Here is a 13,288-nt window from a genome sequence, read left to right as displayed (position 1 = left end):
TCGAGCTGTAAATACAACGGATTTGTTATTTTCATGATATCCTTAAAAAACTTTTTACAACATGAATTTTGCTCATTTCATCTGGTATGCCAGTGGACTTGTCATTTCAATATTGGATGTGCTGTTACACTATTTGCCCTATCAATTTAATATGCAACAAAGGGAAATGTAACTTTTGCTCATCAGAGCACAGAATGTAAAACTAAGTAATTTATGGTATGCTGCTTGTTTGTTTCTACTTTTTACTCATTTGGCTTAATGCCGTTATGATTGTAAGTTATTACAATCAGATGTAATTTTTGTGCAATGTGTGTAAAAAACTGTTTTTTGTGTTTATATGAAAGTAAGACACTTCTTTTCTCTGTTAGTCGAGTGAATATGAACTATGTACTACTGTTGAGATGATTTACTTAGAGGGCAGTCTTCTTGTAAACTGGCAGGTTAATTTATTCTTGAAGTGGGAGCTGCTACACGTTTTGGTTTTGTTTTGAGTTGTGGTAAAGACATGTAACTTAGTAGGTACTGGACATAAATTTTGGGTAATGCATAACTGTATAACTACAGAGCATTTAACTCATGAAACTGTGGAGTGTTCTGCAGGTTACAATGTGTCATGACATAACACACAATATTTGGCGTAATCCAACCCTCCGGAGACCAATGAGTGGTCTTAGCAAATGATTCTTTGACGTTGTAGGATTGTTTAAACCTATATTAAGCTAATGAAGGAAAAAAATGGTATTGTTTAACTTTGTCTGCACCACTGTCAGTGGCCTCTGTGGTTTTACTTGGTAACCACAGGTTTCTCTGCACACCAGTTCTCCAATGTCTGTCCTATGTGGTCTATTTACTGTTGGTGTGATTCAACTGTTGTTGAGTCACCATCACACCATCAACAAATAAAAGAAAACACACAATGTAAGGTGAATCTACAACCATTTATTTCAATTGTAAAACAAGTTATGGACCTATCTTTCACCTGCAGCATGCTGTAAGTTCATATCTAACTGTTCGTTGGACATGGCCTGTTGCAGTTGTTGTTTTGGAGTTCAAGCCAGGCATTACAGTAAGGCAGATTTAACTGTTGCATATATTTTATGTGTCAGGGATTTGAGGAGGGGGGGCAAGGATGATGTTGCTAATGATATTGGCATTTTGAGTCTTGTAACAGATCAGTGTAGAAAATCTGGAGTCATCATCCAGAATTCCCGACAATGCATACCCAATTTCCACTGCTGTAAACTACAAGATCAATTGATCCTGGCAGAATGGGGGCCATTTATGTTGGCTGAAAGTCCATCCATGATGGTCTGGAAGATGCGCAAAACAGTATGATAACACAAGTGTCCTGCAACACTCATGGTGTGGGTGCTGAACATGTATTGGTGTCTGGTAGATGAGAAGACCGGTGGCCTACATCATCTGGAGTGGCTGCATTTGTGGCAGGAGATCACAGCACAACTGGTGCAGTTCACACGATAGGCCTGGCATCGATTGAAATGTTTGAACATTGAGTAGTGAGTTCCAGGAGCAACATGTGTTGTGTTGGATTTTGTTTAAGGTGGGGATTGTGGTATACAACCTTCTTTTAAGGAGGCTGTTTCCTGTACTGAACTATAAAGACTATGTAACATCAATAACATTAAAGAAGGATGTTACCACTTGGATCAACATTTGACTGAAATGCTGAACATAGTGCTGCATTTATTTCACAGTGTACATGCCTAGTTAGCTTGTTAGTTACATTCCATTGATCTCTCTCACAGTAGCCATTATGATGTGGAACATGTCCAGTGCTAAGAAGTGTGCACATGATTGAAGTTGAAGCTTAAAATTTTTATTACCTAACCCATTCCCTTAAACAGCACAAAATGCATATATTATACCTATATATTTATTTATTCCTATTCAAGAGTTCATCTATGATATAGAAGGAGTTGTCAAGGAAATATGATTTCAATTTATTTTTAAAACTGTTGCTGCTGTGTGTTAGACATTTTATTTAATCTGGTAATTTATTAGAACGTTTTACAGCAGCATATGTTGCCTCTTTCTGTGCCAAAGATATGTTAATTAGAGGATAGTGTAAGTCTTTCTTTCTTCTGGTATTATAATCATGAATGTCACCATTGTTTTTAAACTGGTCCATGTTGTTGATAACACATTTCATTACTGAGTAAATGTACTGTGAGGCTGTTGTAAGAATTCCTAACCTTTTAAAGAGATGCCTACAAGATGTACGACTATGAGCCCCACACATTATTCTAACCATACTGCTGTTATTTATTAATTTAAAAATTAAATTTTTTTCTGAATATGTACATCTGTTAGTGAGTGGATTCTTTGCTGAATGTTGAAGCTATTATTTTTATTCAGGTTAAAAGCCATTAGCATTCTGCTGAAGGGGGTAAGGGGCCAGATTTACCTTTAAAACTTTTATTATTACCTTATAATAAAACTGAAACTATAACAATAGTTAAATAACATACAGGAAACATCATCTTTCATTGAAAATATCTGGTGACATAACATTTAGCTAAGTTTATGTATGACACAGTCAAGTAACTTGTCATTTGTTTGTGATTAAATAAAACAAAAAAGGTCAAGTAATCACAATTTTTCATTGAAGAGCTATGACTAAATAATCTATGAGGACTAAAAAGTTATTTTCACTGTGGACTGATCTTAAAGCTGATCTGGCAGCAGCACAAGTAGAATTATAGCAGCTGAGAGCTGCAGTTGTCAACAGTAAGGTTAATATGACTGTGGACAAAAGTGTGCAGCCAACCATGCAGTTCAGGGAAATTCTGACAAGACAGAAAAGAAAGTGTGAGTTAAGGCCATTGATTGCCACAGACTTGGATACAATATGATGGTCATTCTGTAGTCATGGAAGGTAATTATCTGAAACTAGTATACTCACTGGCTAAATAGTTAGTAACAGGTAACTCTGTTTTTAGCTAAGTGCAGAGCTCAGTGTTATCACCTGCGATTTAGAATCTCTTAGGAAAATCCTAGGTAAACATAATCATGTAGTTATTACTGGAAGTGTCAAAAACAGTCAGACCATAATAACATTTTACACTCTTGAGGATGGAATCAGGCACATTGCTGGGAATATTTCTCACACAAATTGGAAGAAATGCCATTCTTTTAAAGTTACAACAAGCTCTGGAGGAAGAGTTCTGCTGAAGGCATAAAGGCAGAGCTTCTGGTGATGGTCAACACAGGGGTAGCACTGCACATAAGTGTGATTTATACCCCACCCCATTACTTTTAGTGCTTCATTTCCTGATCTATAAGGGGTGATCAAAAAGTTTATGTTTGAGGGTGTTTCTGCAGCATATATGCACATAGGGTGACTCCAGTACATAAGCACCAACATCTAGACAAGAGATTTGCGTGTCATTCGTGTCTTTCCGACATGCATGCAGTAAATGCAGAAATATGAACTATGGCAACATTATTACCAAATGCATCCAAACAGGATCAACATGCTGTTCTTTTCTTGGCTGCTAAAGGACAAACACAGATAAACATCCATCAAAGAATGAAGAATGTGTATGCAGCAGCATGTCTGTTGAAAAACACCATTGTCTAATGATGTTCCAAGTTCTGTACTGATCATGATTCGACACAAGATCAATCTCATTCATTACAGACAACAACAAGTGGGTGGTTGATGATGCAATTAGGACAGTCCAGCACATAACCATTTGTGCACTAGCAAAAGATCACACCCCCAGCTTTGATAGCTGCAACACATTATCTGGCAGGATTTAGGCTACCATAAAGTCTGAACCCAGTGGATATCCAGGGTGTTGAATGCTGAACAAAAAACAAACCAGATGTGGTTGTTTGGCTGTGACACCTCATGCATTTCAGTGTTGAAGGCAATACTGTCCTCTAGTGAACTATTGCAGACAGTGAAATCTGGTGTCATCATTGGGAACCGGTGTCGAAAACCTCAAGGTGCAATGGTGTCATCCATTGTTCCCTCATCCCAAGAAGTTCTAGAGCCAGCCATCTACTGGAAAGGTGATGCCACTGTTCTTTGATTACCATGGCCCATTGCATATCGATTCCAAGGAATCTGGTGTCTGAGGAACAGTGCTGTACAGTGCTGGAGAAATTACAGCCTGCAATTAAGGTGAAACATCTGGGAAAACTGCAAGAAGTGGTGCTGCTGATTCTTAATAACACATTCATATATTGCAAATCTTATAATGCAGAAGTTACACTATCTCAAGTGGGAGGTATCCAAGCACCTGCATGTGGTCATGGTCTCATCCCATGCAATTAACATGCCTTTGGTCTCTTAAAACAGGCCTTGAAAGATCAATGATTCCTATCAGATTAGGATGTGCAGATTCCTATCAGATGAGGATGTGCAGCAGGCAATTATAGATTTCTTCACACTGAAGGTAATGGTGTTTTACCAAAGAGGTACCTCCAACCTGGTGTGCCAGTGCTATGATTGCCTCATTGTTCATGTCACCTCTGAATCATTGGCATACCGATTCTGGGCTGCATGGCCTTTGAACAGAAACGTTTTGATCACCCCCTACAGTTCCTTCAGCACCACTTGATTTAATCTGAGTACACTCCGTTACCCTTATTTTACTTTTGTTGATGTTTTATCTCACAAACTCTTTTAAGATACTATCTACCTATAGTTCATTCAGCATCACTTGATTTAATTTGAGTACATTCAGTTACCATTGTTTTACTTTTGTTGATGTTTATCTTATAACCTCTTTTATGATACTATCTATTCCATACAATAGATGTTCAAAGTCTTCTGCTGGCCCTGACATAATTGCAGTGTCATCAGCAAACCATAAAATATTTGTTTCTTATGCCTGAAAATGAATTCCCATTCCAAATTTCTCACTGGTTTCCTTTCCAAAGCAATCTTGTTTCAGTACAAGTTGTAGATAACATTACACACCCTGTATTTTATCCCTGCTACTGTTAGAACTCCACAGAATATATTGCAGCCAACATTGTCAAAACAACAAATTATATTAATTTGTTGTAATACAGAATTTCTGATTGATAATGCTACCCTACAAAGCTAAAGAGAAGTAGTTTACCTCTAGTGATAGATATAGCTGCTTTCAAAAGTAGCTTGATATTTCATATGAAATGGAAAGACCAGAACCAAGACAAGTGTTACTTCTGAAGAAACTACACACAAACACATGAAATATGGTATTGTTCACAATGAGGCTTATAGCAACTATTTCAGATCATTCTTTATGTTGATCCCATTCACAAAATATAATTGCACTGAAGTCATATCGACGCGCAGGTCGCCGACGTGGCGTCAACTCGAAAGACCTGCACCAGGCGAACGGTCTACCCGACGGGAGGCCCTAGCCACACGACATTTCATTTCACTGAAGTCATAGATCAAAGTGTAACAACCGTAACCCTTACTGTTCTACTTAACTGACCACATATTTCCCATACACTAAAATTCCAGCCAATCTTTTGCCATCCATGTACAGTGCATTTGTTTATATTTTAATGTATTAAATAAAATTTCTGTAAGAGAGACAGATATCATCTGTGACTAAGTTTAAATTGCTCACAGCTTCCAAATGCTTTATGGCCTGTTCTGTCTAGAAATCAGCTCAATATATCTGTTTTGCAGGTCTTCAACACAGTGATTGAAACAAGTGAAAAATCAGATATACTGGATGTCAGATTAATGACACTTCTTGCTGCAATTACACTTGCAGTGTATACAAATGTTTCACGTGGTTTATTTGAACGACACAAGTTGGTGTTCAGTTTTCTGCTATGTATAAATATATTAAAACATGCTGGTGAGATAACAGAAGCTCAGTGGGGATTTCTTTTAAGAGGACCAATGTCTGCAAAAAAGGTACTAAACAATTTCTTATTTTAAAAACTTATTATAGTATTTGGTAATCTGAATAGCATGTTGAACACATTGTTTATCAAAGTACCTTGTCCTACAATATGTGCCATTATCAAGTAATTTTATGTTGGACATAAAACTATTGTTTTGCAGCTCATAATTCTAAGCTCTACAGAAGCTCAGGCCTATCACTATATGAGGTGTCATATCATTGAAAATACCATCACCAGTTAAAGTGCTTAAACCTGAAGTGGAGAGGAATGGAGAGCCAGGCTGAAATTTTCCAAGTGCATTGTGAGAAATGTGGAAGCAGGTACAGAAAGCCAGTACTAAGGCCCTTGAACATCAGAAGAGAATGGGACAGCTCAATGCTAGACTACCACAGTACTGTACAGGGCAATGAGAGATGTTAACAAGCTCTTAATCCCAAAGGTAAAAAGGAAGAAATTAGTCACCCAGTATCTAGGTCCATATCAAGTAACTGAGATGACCCCACTGATGAAGATTAATCTACAGCTGCTGATACATACAATGGTTGTACCTGTCAGACATATATGTCTTTTTCAGTGTGAGCTGGGTTCACTACCTCCATTTTCACTGCCAGTCCAAAGAAAGGAGGGATGGGATTATAAGAGGCAGAAAAGACTGGCTGTGCCTCTGTAAAATGTAAGCACTATATGCCTTAAGGCAATGGAAGTGATAGTGTATTAAGAATTTTGGTATTTGATTAGGTGTTTGTGGTGTAATGTACCACAATAAAGCAAATTATGGAGTTTGTTGTCGTATTTTGCTTGAAACATTGGTTTCAAAACTATGACGCATGGGTAAAGTTCCTTTTTGAGATAGGTTAAAGATTACTTTTTGGGGGGATAACATGTATGATGTTTACTTGAATTGATTTGACATGTTAGTGTAGTGTAGTAATTTGGGGGTTGTTGTGTTTTTCGACCCCCCCCATGAACCATGGACCTTGCCGTTGGTGGGGAGGCTTGCGTGCCTCAGCGATACAGATGGCCGTACCGTAGGTGCAACCACAACGGAGGGGTATCTGTTGAGAGGCCAGACAAACATGTGGTTCCTGAAGAGGGGCAGCAGCCTTTTCAGTAGTTGCAGGGGCAACAGTCTGGATGATTGACTGATCTGGCCTTGTAACATTAACCAAAACGGCCTTGCTGTGCTGGTACTGCGAACGGCTGAAAGCAAGGGGAAACTACAGCCGTAATTTTTCCTGAGGACATGCAGCTTTACTGTATGATTAAATGCTGATGGTGTCCTCTTGGGTAAAATATTCTGGAGGTAAAATAGTCCCCCATTCGGATCTCCGGGCGGGGTCTACTCAGGAGGACGTCGTTATCAGGAGAAAGAAAACTGGCGTTCTACGGATCGGAGCATGGAATGTCAGATCCCTTAATCGGGTAGGTAGGTTAGAAAATTTAAAAAGGGAAATGGATAGGTTAAAGTTAGATATAGTGGGAATTAGTGAAGTTCGGTGGCAGGAGGAACAAGACTTTTGGTCAGGTGATAACAGGGTTATAAATACAAAATCAAATAGGGGTAATGCAGGAGTAGGTTTAATAATGAATAAAAAAATAGGAGTGCGGGTTAGCTACTACAAACAGCATAGTGAACGCATTATTGTGGCCAAGATAGACACAAAGCCCATGCCTACTACAGTAGTACAAGTTTATATGCCAACTAGCTCTGCAGATGATGAAGAAATGGATGAAATGTATGACGAGATAAGAGAAATTATTCAGGTAGTGAAGGGAGACGAAAATTTAATAGTCATGGGTGACTGGAATTCGTCAGTAGGAAAAGGGAGAGAAGGAAACATAGTAGGTGAATATGGATTGGGGGGAAGGAATGAAAGAGGAAGCCGCCTTGTTGAATTTTGCACAGAGCATAACTTAATCATAGCTAACACTTGGTTCAAGAATCATAAAAGAAGGTTGTATACCTGGAAGAATCCTGGAGATACTAAAAGGTATCAGATAGATTATATAATGGTAAGACAGAGATTTAGGAACCAGGTTTTAAATTGTAACACATTTCCTGGGGCAGATGTGGATTCTGACCACAATCTATTGGTTATGAACTGCAGATTGAAACTGAAGAAACTGCAAAAAGGTGGGAGTTTAAGGAGATGGGACCTGGATAAACTGACTAAACCAGAGGTTGTAGAGAGTTTCAGGGAGAGCATAAGGAAACAATTGACAGGAATGGGGGAAAGAAATACAGTAGAAGAAGAATGGGTAGCTCTGCGGGATGAAGTAGTGAAGGCAGCAGATGATCAAGTAGGTAAAAAGACGAGGGCTAATAGAAATCCTTGGGTAACAGAAGAAATATTGAATTTAATTGATGAAAGGAGAAAATATAAAAATGCAGTAAATGAAGCAGGCAAAAAGGAATACAAACGTCTCAAAAATGACATCGACAGGAAGTGCAAAATGGCTAAGCAGGGATGGCTAGAGGACAAATGTAAGGATGTAGAGGCTTATCTCACTAGGGGTAAGATAGATACTGCCTACAGGAAAATTAAAGAGACCTTTGGAGAGAAGAGAACCACTTGTATGAATATCAAGAGCTCAGATGGCAACCCAATTCTAAGCAAAGAAGGGAAGGCAGAAAGGTGGAAGGAGTATATAGAGGGTTTATACAAGGACGATGTACTTGAGGACAATATTATGGAAATGGAAGAGGATGTAGATGAAGATGAAATGGGAGATAAGATACTGCGTGAAGAGTTTGACAGAGCACTGAAAGACCTGAGTCGAAACAAGGCCCCGGGAGTAGACAACATTCCATTAGAACTACTGATGGCCTTGGGAGAGCCAGCCATGACAAAACTCTACCATCTGGTGAGCACGATGTATGAGACAGGCGAAAAACCCTCAGACTTCAAGAAGAATATAATAATTCCAATCCCAAAGAAAGCAGGTGTTGACAGAACTATCAGTTTAATAAGTCACAGCTGCAAAATACTAACGCGAATTCTGTACAGACGAATGGAAAAACTGGTAGAAGCCGACCTCGGGGAAGATCAGTTTGGATTCCGTAGAAATGTTGGAACACGTGAGGCAATACTGACCTTAAGACTTATCTTAGAAGAAAGATTAAGAAAAGGCAAACCTACGTTTCTAGCATTTGTAGACTTAGAGAAAGCTTTTGACAATGTTAACTGGAATACTCTCTTTCAAATTCTGAAGGTGACAGGGATAAAATACAGGAGCGAAAGGCTATTTACAATTTGTACAGAAACCAGATGGCAGTTATAAGAGTCAAGGGGCATGAAAGGGAAGCAGTGGTTGGGAAAGGAGTGAGACAGGGTTGTAGCCTCTCCCCGATGTTATTCATTCTGTATATTGAGCAAGCAGTAAAGGAAACAAAAGAAAAATTCGGAGTAGGTATTAAAATTCATGAACAAGAAGTAAAAACTTTGAGGTTCGCCGATGACATTGTAATTCTGTCAGAGACAGCAAAGGACTTGGAAGAGCAGTTGAACGGAATGGACAGTGTCTTGAAAGGAGGATATAAGATGAACATCAACAAAAGCAAAATGAGGATAATGGAATGTAGTCAAATTAAGTCGGGTGATGCTGAGGGAATTAGATTAGGAAATGAGACACTTAAAGTAGTAAAGGAGTTTTGCTATTTAGGGAGTAAAATAACTGATGATGGTCGAAGTAGAGAGGATATAAAATGTAGACTGGCAATGGCAAGGAAATCGTTTCTGAAGAAGAGAAATTTGTTAACATCGAGTATAGATTTAAGTGTCAGGAAGTCGTTTCTGAAAGTATTTGTATGGAGTGTAGCCATGTATGGCAGTGAAAGATGGACGATAACTAGTTTGGACAAGAAGAGAATAGAAGCTTTCGAAATGTGGTGCCACAGAAGAATGCTGAAGATAAGGTGGGTAGATCACGTAACTAATGAGGAGGTATTGAATAGGATTGGGGAGAAGAGAAGTTTGTGGCACAACTTGACTAGAAGAAGGGATCGGTTGGTAGGACATGTTTTGAGGCATCAAGGGATCACAAACTTAGCATTGGACGGCAGCGTGAAGGGTCAAAATCGTAGAGGGAGACCAAGAGATGAATACACTAAGCAGATTCAGAAGGATGTAGGTTGCAGTAGGTACTGGGAGATGAAGAAGCTTGCACAGGATAGAGTAGCATGGAGAGCTGCATCAAACCAGTCTCAGGACTGAAGACCACAACAACAACAATGTGTTTTTCAAAGCATGTCAGATGATGGGAATAGTTTTTTCACTTTTGTTGTATGGGAAGTGCAGATTATTGTAATGCATTACCATACTTGCATTAAGAGGAATGAACAGTTCTGAAAAGGGCAATCACAGAGGCTGGAAAGGAAAACATAGGTACAAAGATGGTGACCCAATGAAACCATGGGTTATGGGAAAAATACGTCAGTTGATCGATGAAAGAAAGAAGTGCAAAAATGTTCAAGGACTCTCAGGAATACAGAAATACAAGTCACTTCAGATTGAAATAAATTGGAAGTATAGGGAAGCTATGGCAAAATGGCAGAGTGAAAAACTTGAAGCAATCGAAAAAGAAATGATTGTCAGAAGAACTGACTCAGCATACAGAAGAAAGGTAATTCCACTGTTAAATGCAGAGGAGAGGGTGGATGGGTCGAAAGAGTACATTGAAGACCTGTATGAGGGGGGAGACTTGTCTGGTTAAGTAATAGAAGAAGCAACAGGTGTCAGTATAGAAGATACAGGGGATCCAGCATTAGAATCGAATTTGAAATCGCTTTGGAACACTTAAAATCAAATATGGCAGCAGAGATAGACAACATTCCATCAGAACGTCTAAAATCATTGGGTGGAAGTGAACATGACTATTCATGTTCATGTGTAGAATGTATGAGTCTGGCGACACACCATGTGATTTCCAGAAAAACATCGTCCACACAATTCTGAAGACTGCAAGAGCCAACAAGTGTGAGAATTATCACACAACCAGCTTATCAGCTCATGCGTCCAATTTAGTAACAAGAATAATATACAGAAGGATGGAAAAGAAATTAAATATGTGTTAGATGATGATCAATTTGGCTTCAGGAAAGGTAAAGGCACCAGAGAGATAGTTCTGACATTATGGTTGATAATGGAAGCAAGACCAAAGAAAAATCAAGACACATTCATAGGATTTGCCAACCTGGAAAAAGCCTTTGGCAATGTAAAATGGTGAAAGGTGTTCGAAAATCTAAGAGAAATAGGGATAAGCTGTGGGGAAAGATGGGTAATATATAACATGTACAAGATCCAGGAGGGAGTAATGAGAGTGGGAGCTAAAGAATGAAGTGCTCAGATTAAAGAGGGTCTAAGACTGGAATGCAGTTTTTAGCCCCTACTGTTCAATCTATGTATTGGAGAAGCAATGAGGGGAATCAAAGAAAGGTTCAGGAGTGGAATAAAAATTCGACGTGATAGGAAATCAATTATATGATTCGCTGATGACATTGTTATCCTCAGTGGAAGTGAATAATTACAGGATGTGTTGAACAGTCTAATAAGTAAAGAATATGGATTGAGAGAAAATTGAAGAAAGATGAAGTAATGAGAAGTAGCAGAAATGAAAACAGTGAGAAACTTAACATCAGGATTGCTGATTATGAAGTAGATGAAGTTAACCAATTCTGCTACCTAGGCATCAAAATAACCCAAGACAGACAGAGCACAGAGGACATAAAAAGTTGACTAGCACTGGAAAAAGGGCGTTCCTGGACACGAGAAGTCTACTAGTATCAAATATAGACCTTACTTTGAGGAAGAAATTTGTAAGATTGTACGTTTGGAGCACAGCGTTGTATGGCATGTTATTCGGCACATGTGTGTTACTTTTCTGGCCAAACTCTGATGTCTGTGGGTTATTCAGTTGTCTGTTACCATTTTGTGTTTGCCAAGCAATCAGCTGATTATTGCCAGTAGCCTGTGTCTCTACATATTGTAGAGACCAGCCATACGTTACTCGTTCATTGTAGCTGTTTTTGTTAAATCTTTGCCCATTTCTTGTATATCCACCTTTGTCTTTATGACTTTCTCCATTGCCATTCTGATTACCATTAGCACAGATCTGTGTGGGCTGAGGTTGCCATCTGTGTTTTACTACTAATCCGTTGTTTACTTGTTGGTCTGCAAATTTCTGTGTCTCTATCGGCGTATTAACAGGCTCGGGTTGCACTGGTCTCTCTTCGTATATTACATCTATTGAGTCCAGTATTGACAGAAAGTATTCGATGTCGTGTTCCGGGGTGGTAATGAGTTTTTTTTCTATGTGGGCAGGAAGATGGCTCTTTAAAATTTTCAGCATGTCTACTTGAGATACTAGCTTCATGCGGTATCTGGTTTTATTCAAATATTTTTCAAGATATCCCCTTAAGCTTCCATACTTGCTATTGAACAGAGCTGGGTTGAATACATCACGTCTGAGCCTCTCTTGTACAGCCTCAGACCAATACTTATCCAGAAACCCTCTCGCAAACTGTTCATAATAGAGGCAACTTTCTGCAACGTTTCTTCTGCTAGAACATCACCCTAATTGTATCCAACAACAAATCTAATTTTCTGGACTTCAGTCCAGATACAAGGTAAAACATTTCAAAATGCTGGGATAAAGACCACAGGGTATGTTCTTTTCCATTCAGAAGTAAATGCCAGGAATTGTCAATGCCTAATTGATACCTCATCTGCAAGTAATGTTGACAAACACAGTGACAGGCACATTTATGTTCACTTGTGGGGTAGCGTAATGCAACTGCACTTGCTCGACAGGTGTAACTGCTGGCAAGTGTTGCATTGTGCAACCTTTGCTATTTTCTTTCGATCGACTATCCCCATATTGTGGGTAACCAGTGAAAGCATAGGTTTGCTTTCTGTCATATGTTGTTTTGGAATGTCAGTTGTTTTGGTAACACTGCCTCGTAACCTTTCCTCTGCTTCATTTAAACCCGAGTCTATTTCAGGTAGAAGTTGATTTTCTTCCTCCTTTAGAATGTCTTCTACCGTGTCTATACAAATTTTGCATTCTGACACTACCTTTTCAGCAAGGGTGCTGCCCTTATCCAGCATCCCGGGTTCAGCTTCTTCAGTTACTTCCTTTACATCTGCACATAACTTATCTCTCTGTTTTTTGGCAAATTCTGACTCTTAACGTAACTGTTCTACAATTTGACTGAACTTGTGTATTTCTGTAGGTAGGTTTTTGCATATGTCTTGCAGCTCGCTGATTGCATTCATCACATTTTTTTACTGGCGCATCCACTTGGGATTGCATCTCCTGAATTTCAGAATATGCTTCAGTGAGATTTTGCAACCCACCTGCAAGTTGTTCCTGTTTACAATCTATGGATGTTATCTTTTCTGTTAAC

At 38.9% G+C, this 13,288-nt stretch overlaps 1 protein-coding gene across 1 annotated transcript in view; it reads left to right on the top strand.

Moving 5' to 3' along the window:
• The window catches only part of LOC124613475 (dynein axonemal heavy chain 6-like), a 984,594-nt gene that overhangs the window by 749,181 nt on the left and 222,125 nt on the right, over window positions 1-13,288 (top strand). Inside the window, exons 112-113 of the mRNA XM_047142181.1 lie at window positions 5,660-5,893; window positions 6,044-6,119. Coding sequence (XP_046998137.1) covers window positions 5,660-5,893; window positions 6,044-6,119 — 310 coding nt within the window. The remainder of the gene's footprint in view (window positions 1-5,659; window positions 5,894-6,043; window positions 6,120-13,288) is intronic.

This window comes from Schistocerca americana, chromosome 4 (assembly GCF_021461395.2).
Source record: "Schistocerca americana isolate TAMUIC-IGC-003095 chromosome 4, iqSchAmer2.1, whole genome shotgun sequence".
NCBI classification, from domain to species: Eukaryota; Metazoa; Arthropoda; class Insecta; order Orthoptera; family Acrididae; genus Schistocerca; species Schistocerca americana.
This window is presented reverse-complemented; position numbering and strand designations above follow the sequence as displayed.